Source organism: Pungitius pungitius, chromosome 2 (assembly GCF_949316345.1).
Source record: "Pungitius pungitius chromosome 2, fPunPun2.1, whole genome shotgun sequence".
NCBI classification, from domain to species: domain Eukaryota; kingdom Metazoa; phylum Chordata; class Actinopteri; order Perciformes; family Gasterosteidae; genus Pungitius; species Pungitius pungitius.
The window spans coordinates 4,623,136-4,640,051 of NC_084901.1; the positions used below are offsets into that span (position 1 = coordinate 4,623,136).

The window sequence follows — 16,916 nt, forward strand, 5'->3', positions numbered from 1 at the left end:
ATTTCAGAACCAAGCAGTCTCTCCATCCATGTCACAAATACAACAACTAGGTATGTTCATCTTTCTTACTTAATTTTGACATAAAAGGATCCTCTTTGTAGTAACACCGTTGAGGTGAAATGAATTCTTCAACTACAACAAAATACCCATTTGTGCTCTTTCCCTCTGACTTCGAGAGTGACAGCATGGAATGATGCTCTAATTTCCATTAGATGGGGGGGGCCCCAATTCCCAATCAAAGCACGTTAACAGAGTTAATGTTTATGGCAAGTTAATGGACTTTGGGTGCATTTCCCCTTTCCCCCCCCATTCCGACTGGAGCTGGTGTAATAATTATGACAATTATGAGCAACAAATGAGGTGCTCTAATGCTATTAGACGGAAGAGCAAAGCTAGACCATTGATGGAAGCCTTCTGATGTGTCGTGATCACAGTGTGTTAGCATGATGGCGCATATGCACTTAACTGCACCACCTGGCGCTAGCTCATGGATGCATGCATAATATGGTATACTGTGGATTAGCTTTTATGTTTAGGTCTCCCTGGTGGGTGAGTTAAACAAATACGTGTTAAAAATCCGTCCACAAGGCGCGGTCCGACCGCCTGCCTAAGGTCACGATGTTAACATTCATGAGAGGTGGAGGCACATAACTGAAAAGACAGTTGAACTCGAGGCGACATAAGCCTTTAGTGAAGTAGAGCTACAGACATAGACAACATCAGTTTAATTGAGCAACCATTGAATTGGATTTAAAGTGTTGGCTGCAGCGTAGCTTTAGGTGGAAACCTTGCTTTTCACCAGCGAGTCATACGCTAAAATTGAACTTAATTCATCTCGAAGGGTAGGCAGCAATAAGCCGATGCGTTTGTGGTGACCGGGTGGTATGCACAGGGCAGCGTTCGGCTGCACGGCATCCACAGAGATGAGAAGAAACTGGGAGTCGCTAGCTTAGCGTGCCGAGGGTGGGTGGCGGGAAAAAAAAAAAAAGGTGGCGGGCTTAAAATAAAAACTGGAAGAAACACCAAGGGAACAGGGAGTTATTGCAGTATTAACTTTTTTCATTAGCTCCTTGTTTGCGCTCCGCTGTTCTCTGCCTGGGAGGAATGCAGCGCTGATTCTACGCCCCAACAACCAAGAGAGAATTCAGACATTTCTGAATACAGTGGTTAAAGCACCGGGAACCAGTATGAGCGAAATAAATGCCGCTCCCCTGCTGTGATGACAGAGGTGCTGCTTGACTAATGGTACAGATGAAGCCGGGGGGGGGGGGGGGGTAGGATCATTATAATGTTAACAAGGGATATGTATATTATGATCATAGCTGAAGGTGTTATAGTGATATACATTCACTGCAAATAGAGTGGGTTTGTGTAAAAGTGTGTGTGTGTAAAAAGGTCTGGTTAGTCCTCGGTACAACAGCACGGATGAGCAGCTTCTGGTGCATTCCATTATACTAAATGTGTGTGTGTGTGTGTGTATATACGCAAGAGTGAAGCTAAAGACTTCATTAACACAAGGGAGAAGTGGAAGCAACATTGCAAAGCAAAACCTTTACAATTTGTTAAGAGACCAACAACACGGCTTTGTGGGTGTAACTATCTCTGTAGTTTTCCTAATTTTATAGGTCAGCAAATCAAACATTCTTCTTCTTTGGTATTCCCTCTTCCTCCCCCGATCGAAGGGAGCGTCTGAAGATCTAGGGAACGTACCGCTGCTGGATCCTGGTGTGCTGAACTGGGATGAATCCAAAAGCTTGCGTGGGGTGGACAGGCCGCTGACGTCCAACGCGGAGTTGGGAGATGAGTCTTTGGCTGCGGAGCTGAGACGAGAAAAACAATCCGGGCGTCAGGTGACTACAGAGACAAAAATCAGTCATGTCGCCGATTGGCTTGGTTTACTGTACGAGCGGAATGGGCTCAAAAGTCTTCTTCTTCTTTCGCACACATATAAAAGTTTAGTATGCGCTAACAGAAATGCACCCGCTAAGCCGGCCTTCTCTAACAAAACCAATCTAACGCTGGAACAGCCCTGAATCTGTGGGAGGGACCGCCGCCAATTTCCAATGAGCCATTTATCAAGCCGGGAGCGATCCGGGTCCCTTTAAGCCGGGCTGTTTAAACACAGTGTATCTGCTAAGTGAGCGGGGCGTATGGAGGCTGGCTTGTTGTTAGAGGCAACCCAATCCGGGAGTCAGGGAGGGGTGGGGAGGGGAGGGGAGGGGGGGCAGGACCTGTCACTGGCTGACCCTCGGTAATAAATCACTGTACTTCACCAAAGCCCCGCCACCATAATTACCGTACCTCACACAACCACACACACACACACACACACGTAAAAGGGCAAACCAACACTGGAAGCAACACAAGAGCACCAGCAGCGTGTTCAGAGTCATTGTGGCCAAATTATCCCTAATAAGTCATAAAAAAAAAATAAGAATCCGGCCCAAAGTCGCTTGAGATTCTTAGTCGATTTATGTGGAATTCTCTCAACTTATTTATAAACTGCATGTGTACACATGAACACATTCATCCATATGCACTTAGTCATATACACACATTATATATATATATATATATATATATATATATATATAGAATTTCTGTGATTGAATTGGTAATGTTGTCCTGGTTAAAATAAATGATTTGGTTTTTGTCCGTCTCTTTTGAACTTCACAGCACGAAGAAGAAACATCAACTAGTCATGCAAGATATAATTGTTTTCGGCAGTAATTGGCTCGGTTTACACACATTCGGCAATTGGCAATTTGTCCCAGCAGTGGACTAACATACAGTGGAAACTTTCCAAAGAAAGCGCTTTGAAGGCCACGTTTCTTACCACTGCAATTATGAGCGAAGAAGAAAAGCTTTTGGTCCCTCAGACCAAACGAATCGCAACACCAAGAAAATGGAACAAAACACATTCCAATGATCCGGTGTGGATCCACTGAAGACCAATGTTTGCAAGTCTCATTGGGATCTTAACAAGGTGAGACAAATGTAATGGGATGAAACCAAATTATTAATATGTGCTGTGATTTTAAAGTTAAGGGTATATTTTGTCACTCCAGTGCCTAATACTCTAAGCCACTTTCCTAATGAAAATAATAAAACACCTCTCCCAAGTATTTCATGCATGCACAACTGTGCACAACTGTGCATGCATGAAATATTTAGTAGTATTCTCCCATTTTTTTATTCATGTGAAGAGCAACCAAACAATAGATTTTTTTTACGAAAAGTGCTTCCTCACCCGAGCAAGCGAGCTGCATTTTTGTCCTTGTTCTTGTGTCCTAAACGACTGGTGGACTTGATGTAGAGGTGTCGGTGCAGCTCGTCGATGAGCACCAGGTGGATGTTGAGCTTCTTGCTGTGGAGCTCCAGGCGCAGATCTCCGAGCCCTTCAACCTGCAGCAGGGGGCCTTCCAAGGACTCCACGGCGGACACCTGCACACATGGCCACATAGAGGCCGATCACAGGTCATCATCGGCTGTCATAGTGTCTGATGTTATGAAGATTTCCTTCTGGCACTTTCTTTTCTTTACCAAAAGAAAAGCAGCAGAGGGACAACGCATGACAAAGATGCACGCCAAAGAATGAATGAATATATATATATATGAGGCTCATTCTGTGGCCAATTTACAGAAGATTTCCATGGCCTGTGAAGAATAAACCACACAACCAACGTCAGTGGGCGGCTGTGCGAGGGCTGCTCCTTGTCTACAACAAAACTCAATCTTACAGACATGCCGACAATTATGTACGAAAAAAAAAAAAAAAAGAAAACAGGACCTTCTCGGCGCAGTATTGAATTTTTACAAACAACAATAACTGTGTGGGCTATACAGAGAGAATAAATTGAATTTATCTTCACAATAACCTGTGGTTAGTGTTGATCTGTTGGTAAAATCTGCCAGAATCTTGTGCCAGAATCTTATAATGGTGTCTGATGGAAAGATGATTTTAATGATGAGCTCGGCCAGTCAGACCAGTTTCAAGTCCCTCCATCAAAACTGAAAATCAAAAAACCTTGTGGTACGTCATTGTTCAGTCAAAAGGCTTATTTATCCCCATCATTACGTTAATCTCTAATATCAACTCAGACATGTGTATGAGGTTAAGTCTGCAACGGTGAAACTCCACCCAATACAAAGAGGAAAAACCACAACCATTACAATTATTGTTCATGGATTGAAAGAAACTCTTCATACAACTACTTAATAACTTATCCTATTTTCAATTGACCAATTAACATACTGATATGTTTCATCTATGAAAAGATATGCAGGTTTCCTCCTGCCTCACCTACTTCCTGTTTTCATTAGCAGGCACCGTCGAGTCTTGTTTTAAATGAATACATTGTAAAGGCCATAAAACAAAACCTGCGGCCTGTATGTGTATATTTATGTGTGTGCATTGCTGGGTGTATTTCAAGGTGTGCTAATGGCCAGATGATAGTGATGTAAATTTGCATGGCCAGTGCTGGAAGGAAGCGAATGGGTAGAGGGTGGTGTAGGGCCGGGGGTAGAAAGGGGGAAGGGACGCTGGGCAGAGCGCATGGGTCAAGTGAGTGTTGATGCAAATGAGAGCAACATTAGTGGCAAGAAGAGCAAATGCGTTGCATGAGCACACACCCCCCACCCCACCCTCACCTCACCCTCCCCTCGGTTTAATAGAATAATTCGGCATGCCTGTACAGCTTCTTGGTCGTCCTGTGTGTATGATCACATGCATATTATGCATATTATTGTATGACTGTAAATCTCTTAAAGCGCAAGTGTCTGAATTGGCTTGGGGGGGGGGGGGGGGGATCTCATTACCATTGGGCTGGGAAGACAGAGGTAGGTTGGTTAACATCATTAGGGGGCCGGGCCTGTCAGCGTAATGAGGGATAGGAAGCCTCTTGTGAATTTGCTCGGCAGCAAGCAACACTGTGAGAAGGATAGGCTGGGGAAGAGAGTGTGACAGGTTATCACTAGCTTTGAGCTCCGGCTGGAGGATGGGTGATGGTGGTGCGAGGGGTGGGGTTGGTGGGGTAGTTTTATGTGTGTGCACCTGGGTTTTGTGACTCTCGAGGAAAAAAGGAAATGAGAGAGGATACAGGAGAGGACAGGACATTTTCTGGAACCAAAGACAGTCTGATTTTAAACAAACCCAGGGGGTCTAAAGCTGCCATTCAATAGCAGACAAAGAGCATAGTCTGAATTCTAATTGTCAACCCTTAGAGATAAGACACACACACACTCTGCTATGGAGAGCAAGAGAAAGTGAGGGAGAGCCAGAGCGGCAAAGAGGTCCAGAGCGGCAAAGAGGTTTATTCCTGGCTAGTCGATACTCTTGTCACACTACACTGCAAATACTTATATACAAATAATTTGTATATATATATATATATATATATATATATATATATATATATATAAACACAAGTCAGTCAGCAAAAGAATAAGAGGGGTTGAAACTATTTCAAAAGTGATGGAAGCAACTGAAGGCGTGAGCTAGAAGGCAGAGCGTCGTTTGAGTGACGGCGAGGCGGGAATAAACACTTGAGGGACTCTCAGAGCGGGCGGCACGTTATTCCTTATTTCTAAGTTTTGTTTTTTTTCCACCCTAGTCAGAAATGTTTATGTGCAAGCAGCCATTTTCTTTTATAAATGGAGGTGAAAGACAGGAGGATTAGTCACTGTCGTAGACTTTCTGGAGCTCGCACTGCTTGCAAAGTTGGACCCATATTTGCATTAATCTAGGGTTATCTTATTGTGGAATGCAAATGATTTAAAGAAGAGTCCAGACTGCATAAAAATAATCACCAAAGCAAAAAAAAGTTGGAATGAAAGCATCCAACAGCATTCAGATATGTGGAGGCGTATAAAATGTCCCTTTAAAGTTCACCTTTGACACGCCAACGAAAGAGCACTATCCCGATCAAGCAAAGCGTACGGGAGAGGAGGCGTCCGACTGACTTTGAACTTTCCACAACCTTTGGAAAACACGCCGCAACAACTGAGCACAGGTTGAGTGAAGTTCCACCTCTTTCCACCCCCCACACACAGGACCATCATCATCATCTTTTTTTTTTTCCCCTCCTCTTCGGATAAACCCATTTCAGCAAAGTAATTATCGCCAATGACTCAAGGAAGATGTGTGGGTGTGACGGAGAAGGGAGAGGAAGGGAAGGAGCAGAGGGATAAGAGAGCCCAGCCGTTTAAGTCCTTCAAAACATCCTTTTCGCCCCCCCTCTCACTGCTGAGTGCAGGGCCAAAACACGCTTCGAGAGAACAAGAACACACGCGAGCACCTGAGGCACCATCACTGCACTGCACTAATGTTCTCTTGAGGTTTTTTTTTTTTTTTTTTTTTTTTTTACACCAATCTGAAGGACACCACATCAGAAAGGATATTATTTGTTCTGTCCTTCCGACTCTCTGCCTCTGACTCACCAGCATGTCCGTGGCATGGAGGTAGTGCTTGCTAGCCATATAGGCCACCAGCCGCTGGGGCACCTGCTTGATGCTTTCGATTTCATCCAGCAGCTGGAGGACATGCTTGTGCTCGATGCCCTCGATCCACAGCTTCCTCAGCTCGTCGCGTTTGCAGTGGAGCAGCATCTTACAGGACAGGAGGTTCTCCTTTACCTAAGGGGCGGGGGGGGGTTTAAAAAGAAAAATGTAAAACAATACCACTGGGAAAAATTATTTTTTACAAAAAGGAAAAAAAAGATGCTTTGTAGAAAGCGGAGTGATTACAAAAGGCACAAATAAATCAACTTTAACCGCCGGGAAAAAAGAGATTGATGTGTAATCAGCGTGGAGGGAATGTCTGATGAAAGTGATCATCATCCCTTGAAAACACTTGATTTGATGGCGTGCGTCACGACTCGTTGGGAGTTCTTTTTGGCCTTGCACACCTACACAGGTGTTTGCACTTCTGGCTGATTAGCTTAGCTGATTGGCGGTCGGGCCGGGCTACAGGCGCTGACACCTAGAATTCCCACTCCTTCTGTGATGGGGAGCTGTGCTTAAACTAGGTGGAAAGAAAATGACAAATGCCGGTTTACGTTTGCCGCTGTATTTTATCCTCCGAAAAAATGAAATAAAATGGCAAATCTCTTTTGCAAGGATTCTGACTGACAGTTTCTAAGTAGGCAGCTTCCTTCTTGGTGTCTTTAAAGCTTAGTGATTAAAAAGGTCTAAAAACTGAGATAAGAAAGCCTTCATGTACAAAGAGACCAATACAAATACTTGATCTTGGTCTGATTTTGTGTGCAAGTACAAAACTTGGGAGTCACTGCTTTGAAATCCATCAGCTTCAGCGGACGCACTGATACTAGTTATGGTTTCATCCAAGCCTTGAGTGTTCATCTTTGTCAGCAAGTCTCTCAGTTTACCTGTTTGATTTTGTTACGGGAGCTGGTGATGCGCTCTGTGATGCTCTGGTACGTCCTGATGGCCGTGGTGAGTTCGGCATAATGCTGAACAATCAGCTCATCTAAACCCCTGTCGCAAGTCTCGAAGGCTTCTTCCAGACGTCCCTTCTCCGTCTCCCTGTCTTGCACATCGTCACTGCTCGACAAAGTCCTGCATTTCAGAAAAGCAAATTGAAATCAATAAATAAATCCACATCATGAGTCTAAATGAAGCATTGATGTTGGAGTGGAGGGCAGAGACCCTCTTTAAGATGGCAATTACTAAGCTGGGTTCTTGGAAGAGTAGGAGCTTACGAAACGCGCTTGAAGGCAGCATAAGGTGGAGGAGGAAAATCAACTGCGTGTGCCAACATGCCCAACAGTTTCAAGAAAGCGCAGCCACATGAACTGGTACATTCAGGGAAGGTAATTTGCATCTAAAATGTCAGGTCACCTGCCACCACATCAGAAAGGATATTATTTTAAAGCCATTTCAAAAGTTCAAAAATAGTCAAGGCTAAAAGGTCATGATATATTCCACGTTTCTACTGGTTTGAAGACAAAAAATACCGAGTGGTCGGTTAAGTGACCTGCCAAAGTGGCGGGTGAGGAAAAATATTCAGACGCTGGGTGCATTGATGCTGTAACAAATGGGTCCAACGTAGGTCTCAAAGTAATGGTCAGTGTTGCCGCAGCAGGTCGCCAATTTCCTGCTCCACCACAACTGAACATCCACCCAGTTCCACAAAAAAAATAAAGACTCCAATCCATAATCCCAAGTACATTTAAATTCGTAAAACCGTTACATTTGCAATATGCATCATTACCATGAAAAAAAGCTTCATATCATGTCAACCAAAGATAAAGTTTGGAAAAATAGGCAGGAATGGTGGAGTTAGACGAATACACAAACGGAAAAGGTCAATGTTGACTTCAAGGTCAGAAGGCCCAACTGAACAGTTTATATCGATGTGGCAACACAAGTAGTGCAAGATGAAATATAGCATCTTCTTATATATTTAGGAAATCAATGTGTTCACTTTCTTCTCTTAAAACAATGTAAAGTTTTCAGTTTTCTAGAACTAACTAAAAACCTTCTATTGATAGTCAAAGTAGGGGGGTCATGAATATTCCTAGTCATTGTCGCTCATGCAATTCACCCGTTTTCATAGATTCTCGGTGATGATTAGTAGCAAATTGCTTCCAAATCAAGATACAAGCACATGTGCTCCTACAGAACAATCTCAAGTCAAACTCGTTTTGAAACCTTAACAACTGTTGCTTCAGACATCTCGAAATTGCAAGTGTGGTGAAAAGGTAACCAGAATAACAAAAAGATAACCTACCCTATAACACAAGATATTTTTGTATAGTTTTTATAAAAAAGGAAAGCATCGTCTTATGTGAAGGGGGTAAACGAAGATCTTCAAATGTGCAATTTGCATTTACATTCGGTTCCAATATTAAAATATTTCTGCTCCAGGAATGACAAGGAAAATGCTAATAAAATTAACCTAAATATACTCTTTAAATTAATTATGCTATAGAAAAGAGAAACGGTGTGAGCTGTAATTTCTTACACACAATCAGCAATGCAGGGAAGATGATGCTATCGTAGCTTTAGCTTTAGCTACCTGCTAACCCGTTAGAGAGCAAATGGGAGCGTAGTTCCAAAGCTCTCTGAAGTCTCATGAAGATTGTTTCCTGGTTAATATAATACATGTAACAAACCTTACCTTATGACGGAGATAAGAAGACCAGAGGGGTCTTTGTTTTTGCTAACTGCACTCCTGTATCTTCCTGTCTCAGCTGCCATTTTTCCAGCTGCTGCACCCAAACAGGAAGTTAGAAGCGCGAGGTGACGCGAAGGACGGAACTCTGGGAAATGTAGTTTCGACACGAAACATTGTCAATTCTGCTTTGGTCTCAGTCTAATAAAGGTAATGTTCCTTACACAGCAATTTCCTTCCACTAAAAATATTTGTAGATAAAAGAGACATTAAAAATGTGTATGTTTATTGTTATATTCCATCAACAGGGATCAGGATGATGAAGATGTTTGTGGCAAACATCATGCATTATGCTGTACCAATTTGGGTCCCTGTGTTTTGGGTTAATGAGGAATAATCCTAACATAGATGGTTTGTTTTCAATATAAATATGTCAAGAAAAAACTCAATCCAGTCGTTTTTAAACTGATCAATCAAAGGCTGAGCAGAGAAAAGGAGGGAGACAGTGTGTGTCAGTGAGTTAATAGCCTCCCCTATTTGGAACATATAGTGCAGGATTTGGCAGGGCTCTCCTGCGCTGTATCTCTGGCAATCTCTGCTGTACCAATGAAAATGGGAGAGGGCATTGATTCTGGACCAAAGGAGGTCAATTCCCAGCAGCCCGGTTCCTGATTGATGCACTGGTGGACTGACGAGATAACATTGTGGGTGATCTTTGTGTCTTAAGACAAAAAAGAAACAATCGCTGTGTCATGCGGTAGCCACAGTTTTTCTTCTGAAGGCGCCCAGCTTCCCAGGTCCAAGTTTCATTATGAAGCTCTTATCACCTTTCCCTGCGGCCCATGTTCCATCAGTCCAACTAATCTACAGAGCTTCTTTTCTCCAATAACACAGCACCAAGGTCATTTCTTTCAGCTTGACGTGTGTTTGGACAGTAAGTGATTGCTTTAACTGACTCACGTGTGTGGATTAAATACAAGGGCAATAAGGTGTTTGTAGGACAGGCCTTTATGATCTGTTGAAATACATCTAAATGCAAATGAAGCATCTCAATTGCTTTGTGTCCTTTGGTTCAGTAAAGAATATATAGAAGGCAACGTTTACCGCACTTTTACAGTAGATGAGCCACTTTAAACAAAATAACTCAACTTCTTCAAAGTAAAAGATTAAATACATTAAGTGACATACATTCGCTTTTCATGAAACTGCAACTGATGATTAGGGGTTGAGGTGCTATATAAGCAGCAGGTTCTGTCCCCTCAAATATGGTATTTGTATTCATTTCATTATTCATGTCCTTGATCTTGGGAATACAGCCTATTGGTTTTTATAAGGTGATGAGCCACTGTTATTGTATGATAATATATTTGATAGATATTGCAGGAGAAATACCATTGAAATATAAAAAGTTTGTGTAAATACAGTACTTTAAATTCTCCAAAAACCCTGTGCATTTTTTCTAAATAAAGTGGTATCCATTGGTGATCAAGCAGATACTTTAGTTGTTTCCATGGAAATGTGGTTGAGGGAAACAGCAAAACAGTGCATCTATCATTTGCCCTCTGGACTTTTGTAATCTTGAATTGGATCAAACAAAACATGTGCCTCATGTCTCTAACTTAATGCACCACCTGAAGGATACAGTACCAAACTCATTTTAGCGTTCATTCCATTTCTTTAACAGACATGCTTGATTCGACTGATATCTCCTTTGAGTAGAACACTCAATTTTGCAAGGATGACAGATAAATCAAATCACATAAGGATTTATGAATGTCTAATGTGGAATCAACTCAAGCACCATTAGATCGAGGCAAAGTAAGAGTTATTGCCGAAAGCAGCAATGACATGGTTAAGAGGATAAAGCAAGAAGAAAAAAGTAAATATCCTCGCTATCAACTTTTTAAGGAACTAACAGACTAGGAGTTTCAACACATTCATTTTGGACATTCAGGTTGAGGTGGTAAAGAAATGTAACATATTTACATATATCGTCAGATTTTTATCAGCGTCGGAGAAACCATCTCATGTCCTCTGTTGTGAAGTGAAGTCTATTAAAGACAAACCATCACATTCACGAAAGGTCCTCTCTAAACTGATCATAGACTTTTTTTTAACAATTTGAGTATTTTACATGAATGTGTTGCATTTTGCAATAAGAGCAAACTCAGCCTTTGTTAAGTAGTTTTATATTTAAATATGTATTTGATTGAAAGGTCTTTATGGTGTAAAATATTTTAATGGGAGTCTTGGGGTGTAGATCCAATTATTCAATGCAATTATGACATACACAACCACAATAAATTATTAAAAGGGGCTTTGGTAATTTGTGCTTGTACATTCAGAAATACAAAAAATCTGCAGAAAAGAGCCTAATAAAAAATGTATTAGATTTTTCTGTTTGATATATTAAGATTGGAGTATTCTTGTGAACTACCATTTTTCGTAATATCTTCTCCTATAGGCAATTCCTCGGCTTAAATTTGGTCTCCTGCAAGACTGTGTTTTTGAATTGAATATGATGTGTTAACTCAAGTTAAATGAAGTCAAATTCAGAAGAATTTATAACATTAATAACAGAATAAGAAAATAATAATCGTTCATAAGTTCAGACAGACTGTATTAACAAATAGTGCTCTGCCCTAATGTCTGAGAAGAGAAGTGCTAAGTGGTGTTATTTCCCCAAAGTACATTGACATTTTCACATCATCGAGTTCACGTCGGCTCTATGTGGAACGGAGGTCATCAAGAATCACCAGAGGACTTACAGAGTCACCAGAAGCCTGTTTTGATGTTAGTGTTGTTAACACATTCTATGCTTTGCATGCTAACTCCTATCATGTTCTTCTGTCTGATTATTCCCCTGCTCGCCTCGCCCCTTTGGATTTGTGTGTCGTGTGTCCTGACTGACTCTCACTCTCATGTACATTCACTTGGTCACTTTCACTTGTCACTTTCTGTTTAGCTGGTGCACTTTATCTTTATTTTTATTTTTTATTTTATCTTTATTTCTCAACTTACTAACCCATAGCTTCAGCGTTATTGTACTGTCTTCCGTCATGCACCAACCGCCGAGTCAAATTCCATGTATGTCTAACATATAATGGCAATAAACGTTTCCTGATTCCTGATTCCTGGTTTTTGACAGGCTGCCCATGGCTGTTATAAACCTCCTCACTACAAACTAAAGCCTTCTTTTATGAAATGAGTTCTACTACATGATTCTGCATTTGGGTCCATGAACTGTCCACAACAGTAAAGCTGACTATAGTTTTTTTTTGTATTCCCCAACCTATTCACTGGGAGTAGAGGGCAGATTGAGAAAATAAACAGCAACACTCCGACGCTCATTGTGTAAAATCAAACCGATGGCATTTTTTGGTCACGCATTATTTGCCATGATGAAATGTTCTGTTATGAAAATAACAATTACACACACTAGGCAAAAAAAATCAGCATGTATTGATGTGTTTCAAACCAAGTGAGGAAAGCGACATACTCTGCAGGATATGGAAATTAAAGATGAACTTCATTGTAAACTGCTCTCATTGGATTGTGTGGATTTTGAAGACACATGTGATGCCAGGAACAATGACCACTGAATGTGTACGTGAAAAAGAATGAAGAGCAAATTAGCATACTGGCTAAAGAGCACACTGAACAATTCTCAGGATGTCGGAACAGTTCTAAATTTAGCTATTTTCTTCTCTTTTATATAATTGTATAATTGCAAGGCTATATATGGTCCTGTATTCTTTCACATTTTATATGTCAAAATAGACCAATTCCTTCTTCATGGAAACAAGTTAATGTCACAACTTGTCAATTCATCTGGGAATGATGAACAATATCCGTTTCAATGATATCACTATCTTTTGGGATATTCAAAAGCCATAAATCACCAGTGTACAAAGTCCTGCCCCAGGGCCAATCACGGCTCCTGGTCAGATTACATTGGGCCTTGTAATGTATTATCTATGGGCCGCTAGCAGTGTTAAATAAATCATACAACTTTAAAATGCAATTCCTCCTATGACAGACAACAGACAGCATTACTTATGACTTCTGTTTAAAATGATCATGTGGTAAAGGCATTTATCAACTTCATGGGCGTGTAAGAGATTCCATACAGTTTTTTCAATGTTATTTGACCCCATCTGTCAAGATGCTTATATTTGGCTATGAAAATAATTGTGATAAGGATGTATTATTTGCACGTACTTGTTATAGTTAAAAAATAAGTCAGAAGGAATTATGGGGCCCCGGGCATCTTCACGTTATCAAATTCTCGCCCTCATTGAGAAAAGTTTGGACACCCCGGACATAAATCAAACTGTCAGGTGTCCACCGAGCGGCTCTAACGCGCCCACCCTGCCGCTTTCGATCAGTGACCAATGAAAACCGCGGACCTAAGGACGTACAACGCGTCTGTCCAATCAACTCACACGTTCTTGACCGACGTCATGCTAAGGAAGTGCGCTCTCGCCCAAGCAGCAGAAGCAGCGGCGTGTGTGTGTGTTGTGGGCCCTGGCCAGCTAGCTATACCTGCCTCTAACGCAGTTTAGTTTCACCCCAGTGTCAAGTCTTCCACGTTACATGTACGCTAGATAACCGACCCGTTGACAGATAATGGGAGCGAACAGCAGTACTCGCCGTGTCTCGTTCGAGTCCGACGAGCATGAGAACATATCGGTGGTGAAGGGCATTCGGGTAAGTGGCGCGACACAAACATGCCCGGTGTTGACTACACAGGTGCGCGGTGACCGCTTCGCACCGGCACGAGGCGACACGGTGGTGTGTCAGCCAGGCTGTGTCGCAAATGCTAACGTGGCTCCACAGGAGCGACGAATGGCTTTTCTTCGTGCTACTGTGCTAACTTAAGTTGTTGCAAACACATTTCTGCCAGCCCGACATTCCATTCACTCAGAAGGCAAAAGGAGTAACACAAGTTACATAATGCATAGTAAACAGCCGCTGCAGTGGCTAGTGCAGTTAGCTTCCCAACGTCCTTGTGTCCATAGCTTCTGTCACCCAGTGTCATTCAAACACTGTTGCATTCATGATTCAAGGTGACGTCATGAGGTTAGAGCTGTCACAGGTTCGTCTGTGCTGCTGTCAGCTGATTATTTATATATATATATATATATATAGCTGGAGAGGCTTTATCGATCAGATAAGACTTTAGTCATTACTCTGCAGTCCAAGTGGGCTAATGTTATATTGCAATGAGATGTAATCCTGTTTATGCCAATGCGGTAATATTAGAATGATGTTCCAAAGCTTTGTCCACTAATCTGATTACGTGACCTACTTGAAGAAAGAACCACATGTGTTCGATGATAAGTTGTGTCGGGTCTGACAGTTTTTGAAACTTTTCTTCCACTCTCCTTTGCAGCTTTCAGAGAATGTCATCAACCGCATGAGGGAACCCGATGCTCCTCCTAAGAACCAACGTGCCCCCTCTCCTCCACCATCCATGGCACCTACACTCCTCCCTTCTCCTCTCCTGCGGCCAGTTCCTCCCCTCTTTGATCCGATCACCTCCTTGCCACCTCCTCCTTCTCTAGTAGAACCTGTTTCACCTTCAGCTCCTCCTCCACCAACTCCATCTGCCGCAGAGACTGTGGCAGCTCCTTCACCACCTCCTCCTCAACCTCCTAAGGAACAGGTAGCAGCACCCATCATTGCTGACGTGGTGCTTCCGTCCTCATCACCACCGGCTACTGCTGTCATTGATTATGAGCCTGTGGTGGCACCTCCTCCCCTTGCTCCTGCTGCGGTTGAGCCAGTAATTTTGCCAACATCTGTCCCTCCTTCTGCTCCCATTGCTCCCCCGGTTGTTGCTCAATGCCCTGCTCCAGCTGCGGTGGAAGCGATCGCCCCGCTTGCTGCCCCTCCCCTTGTAATTGAACCCTCTCCTCTTCCCCTAAATCAATCTGTTGCTTGTTCTCCTCCAGTAATTGAACCCAATGCTCCTTCATCTGTGGCTAAACCCATACCACCTCCTCTTCCTGTCAAGGTGACACCCATCGTTGCTCCCCTTCTCCCCGAAGCGGAACCCCTCTCTTCCCCTCCTGTCTCTAAATCTGTTGCCATCCTGTCCCCACCGCTGCATCCTTCAGGGGACGCTTTGTCCCCGCAACCTGCCGAGCCATTTTCTGCACCTCCTCTGCCCGAGTATACCGCACCTAGTGACCCAGTTGCACCTCCTCCTCAGCCCCCAGTGGACCCAGTACCCCTTGCTCCTGCCCCTGAGCCAGTGGTAGGGCCTGAGTCGAATGGGGTTCCACCACCTGCTGCAGCAGCCGGTGAGTTTTATTCTCATATGCTGAATATCAGCATTTGTCAGACAACGAATGTTGAAAAAGTGTAGTGTAATTCAATGTTTTGCTTTGCTGTATATGCTGATCCGTAATCTGGTATTGATATCTGACTGATGATATTCTGGTCGTTATTAGAAGGTAACTTAATCAATTTTATGGGAACAGGTTATATTGGATAATCCAGTTGTGCAAGCATTTACTTAATGCCTTTTGAAATATTTCCGTTTCTATTTTCATCTCCACTGACTCTTTAGTTTTTTTCTGGACTTGTGCCGTTGTGATTATAGACCTAGGAGGCGGCTGAACTGATTTGTGCCTTGTTTCTCTGGACAAAAGACATGATTGAAGGCTCAGAAACGGCAGGAATTAATTGTTTTGGTGGCTCATGTTATCCAGAAATGTAATCGTCTCTTCTTCAATAGAATGTTAATTAAAAGGCAAAGGTTATGAGGGAATGAGCTGTCCAAGGATTTATTTGAAGTCCGGCTACATTGAATTTTAATGATGTTTATTGTGTGGGTGTTTATTTTCAGACAGCCCAAGCTTTTGGATCCAACTTTTCTTGCCGATTGTAATTACTCTTAAAATCGGCCTTGCAGTAGCCTGGGTCATATTACACATTTATTTTCATTCCCTTACAGTTAATGAAATGATTAATACCTCCATCTGTAATTGGTAGTCCCTCTTCTCCTTCCTGCCGTCTTTGAGAACACTCAAACTAGTGTGGTTTAACTCTTCAGAGAAGGATTTATCCTTCTCCATCTCATTTTTGAAAAATTCCCTGTCCTTTTAAAAAAAAAAGTCCTATTTCTTTGATGTAAACATTGGTTCACATGCAAGCTGGTCTTTAGACCGCGCTGCCGATCCAGCACCACGCGGCAGGCAGATGGACAAACTGCGACTAGCCGGTTGTGTCTTTTAGCTCGTTTACGCGGCTCCACAATTATAGAAGAAATCCATCAATAGAAAGGGGTCCTCAAGGAGGTGGAGTCTAATTTGAGGACAAAATATATCTTGTAAGACACTTCCCGCCACTATTGGCAACCAGATGTATATTTCATTGTACACGTACATTCATCTGTCTCTCTCAAAGTGAACTTTTTAGTCTTACTTGCGTGAGACTACGTCCTTTTATCTCTTGAAGTATCCGGCAGAGGACATCTGAATGTTGCCCATTCATTAGACCACACACACAACGGGGCGTGGGTGCTGCTTCTTCAAAGGTGCTGTGCAGGGTGTGGGCATGCCTCCCCATCCTTGACTGGGCTCAATCAGCAAGGTAATTAAAAAAAGGCCAACTTATGCCACGCCACACTGACTCCAGTGATTAAAACGACACCTCTGCAGTCTCCCAACAACAAACCACTAGGCCTTATTAGGGGAAGGAGGTGTGTGTGTTCAACTTTTATTTAGACATAGGACTTGTGTGAATGGACTGTGTGAGCCACCTGCCTTTTTGA

At 42.6% G+C, this 16,916-nt stretch overlaps 2 protein-coding genes across 5 annotated transcripts in view; one reads left to right on the forward strand and one right to left on the reverse strand.

Annotated features, from left to right (window-relative positions):
• exoc4 (exocyst complex component 4) overlaps nt 1-9,265 on the reverse strand; it is an 84,894-nt gene extending 75,629 nt beyond the window's left edge. Inside the window, exons 1-5 of the mRNA XM_037459794.2 lie at nt 9,140-9,265; nt 7,386-7,575; nt 6,439-6,633; nt 3,251-3,444; nt 1,711-1,820 (exon numbers count right to left, since the gene is read on the reverse strand). Coding sequence (XP_037315691.1) covers nt 1,711-1,820; nt 3,251-3,444; nt 6,439-6,633; nt 7,386-7,575; nt 9,140-9,219 — 769 coding nt within the window. The 5' untranslated portion in view covers nt 9,220-9,265. The remainder of the gene's footprint in view (nt 1-1,710; nt 1,821-3,250; nt 3,445-6,438; nt 6,634-7,385; nt 7,576-9,139) is intronic.
• A 4,309-nt stretch (nt 9,266-13,574) lies between these two features.
• chchd3a (coiled-coil-helix-coiled-coil-helix domain containing 3a) overlaps nt 13,575-16,916 on the forward strand; it is a 48,452-nt gene continuing 45,110 nt past the window's right edge. Inside the window, exons 1-3 of one of the 4 annotated variants that reach the window (XM_062560045.1) lie at nt 13,579-13,843; nt 14,529-14,801; nt 15,153-15,441. In XM_062560045.1, coding sequence (XP_062416029.1) covers nt 13,763-13,843; nt 14,529-14,801; nt 15,153-15,441 — 643 coding nt within the window. In that variant the 5' untranslated portion in view covers nt 13,579-13,762. Of the gene's footprint in view, nt 13,844-14,528; nt 15,442-16,916 lie in introns of all 4 variants that reach the window. The other 3 variants (XM_062560047.1, XM_037460817.2, XM_037460818.2) reach the window with 3 other exon arrangements.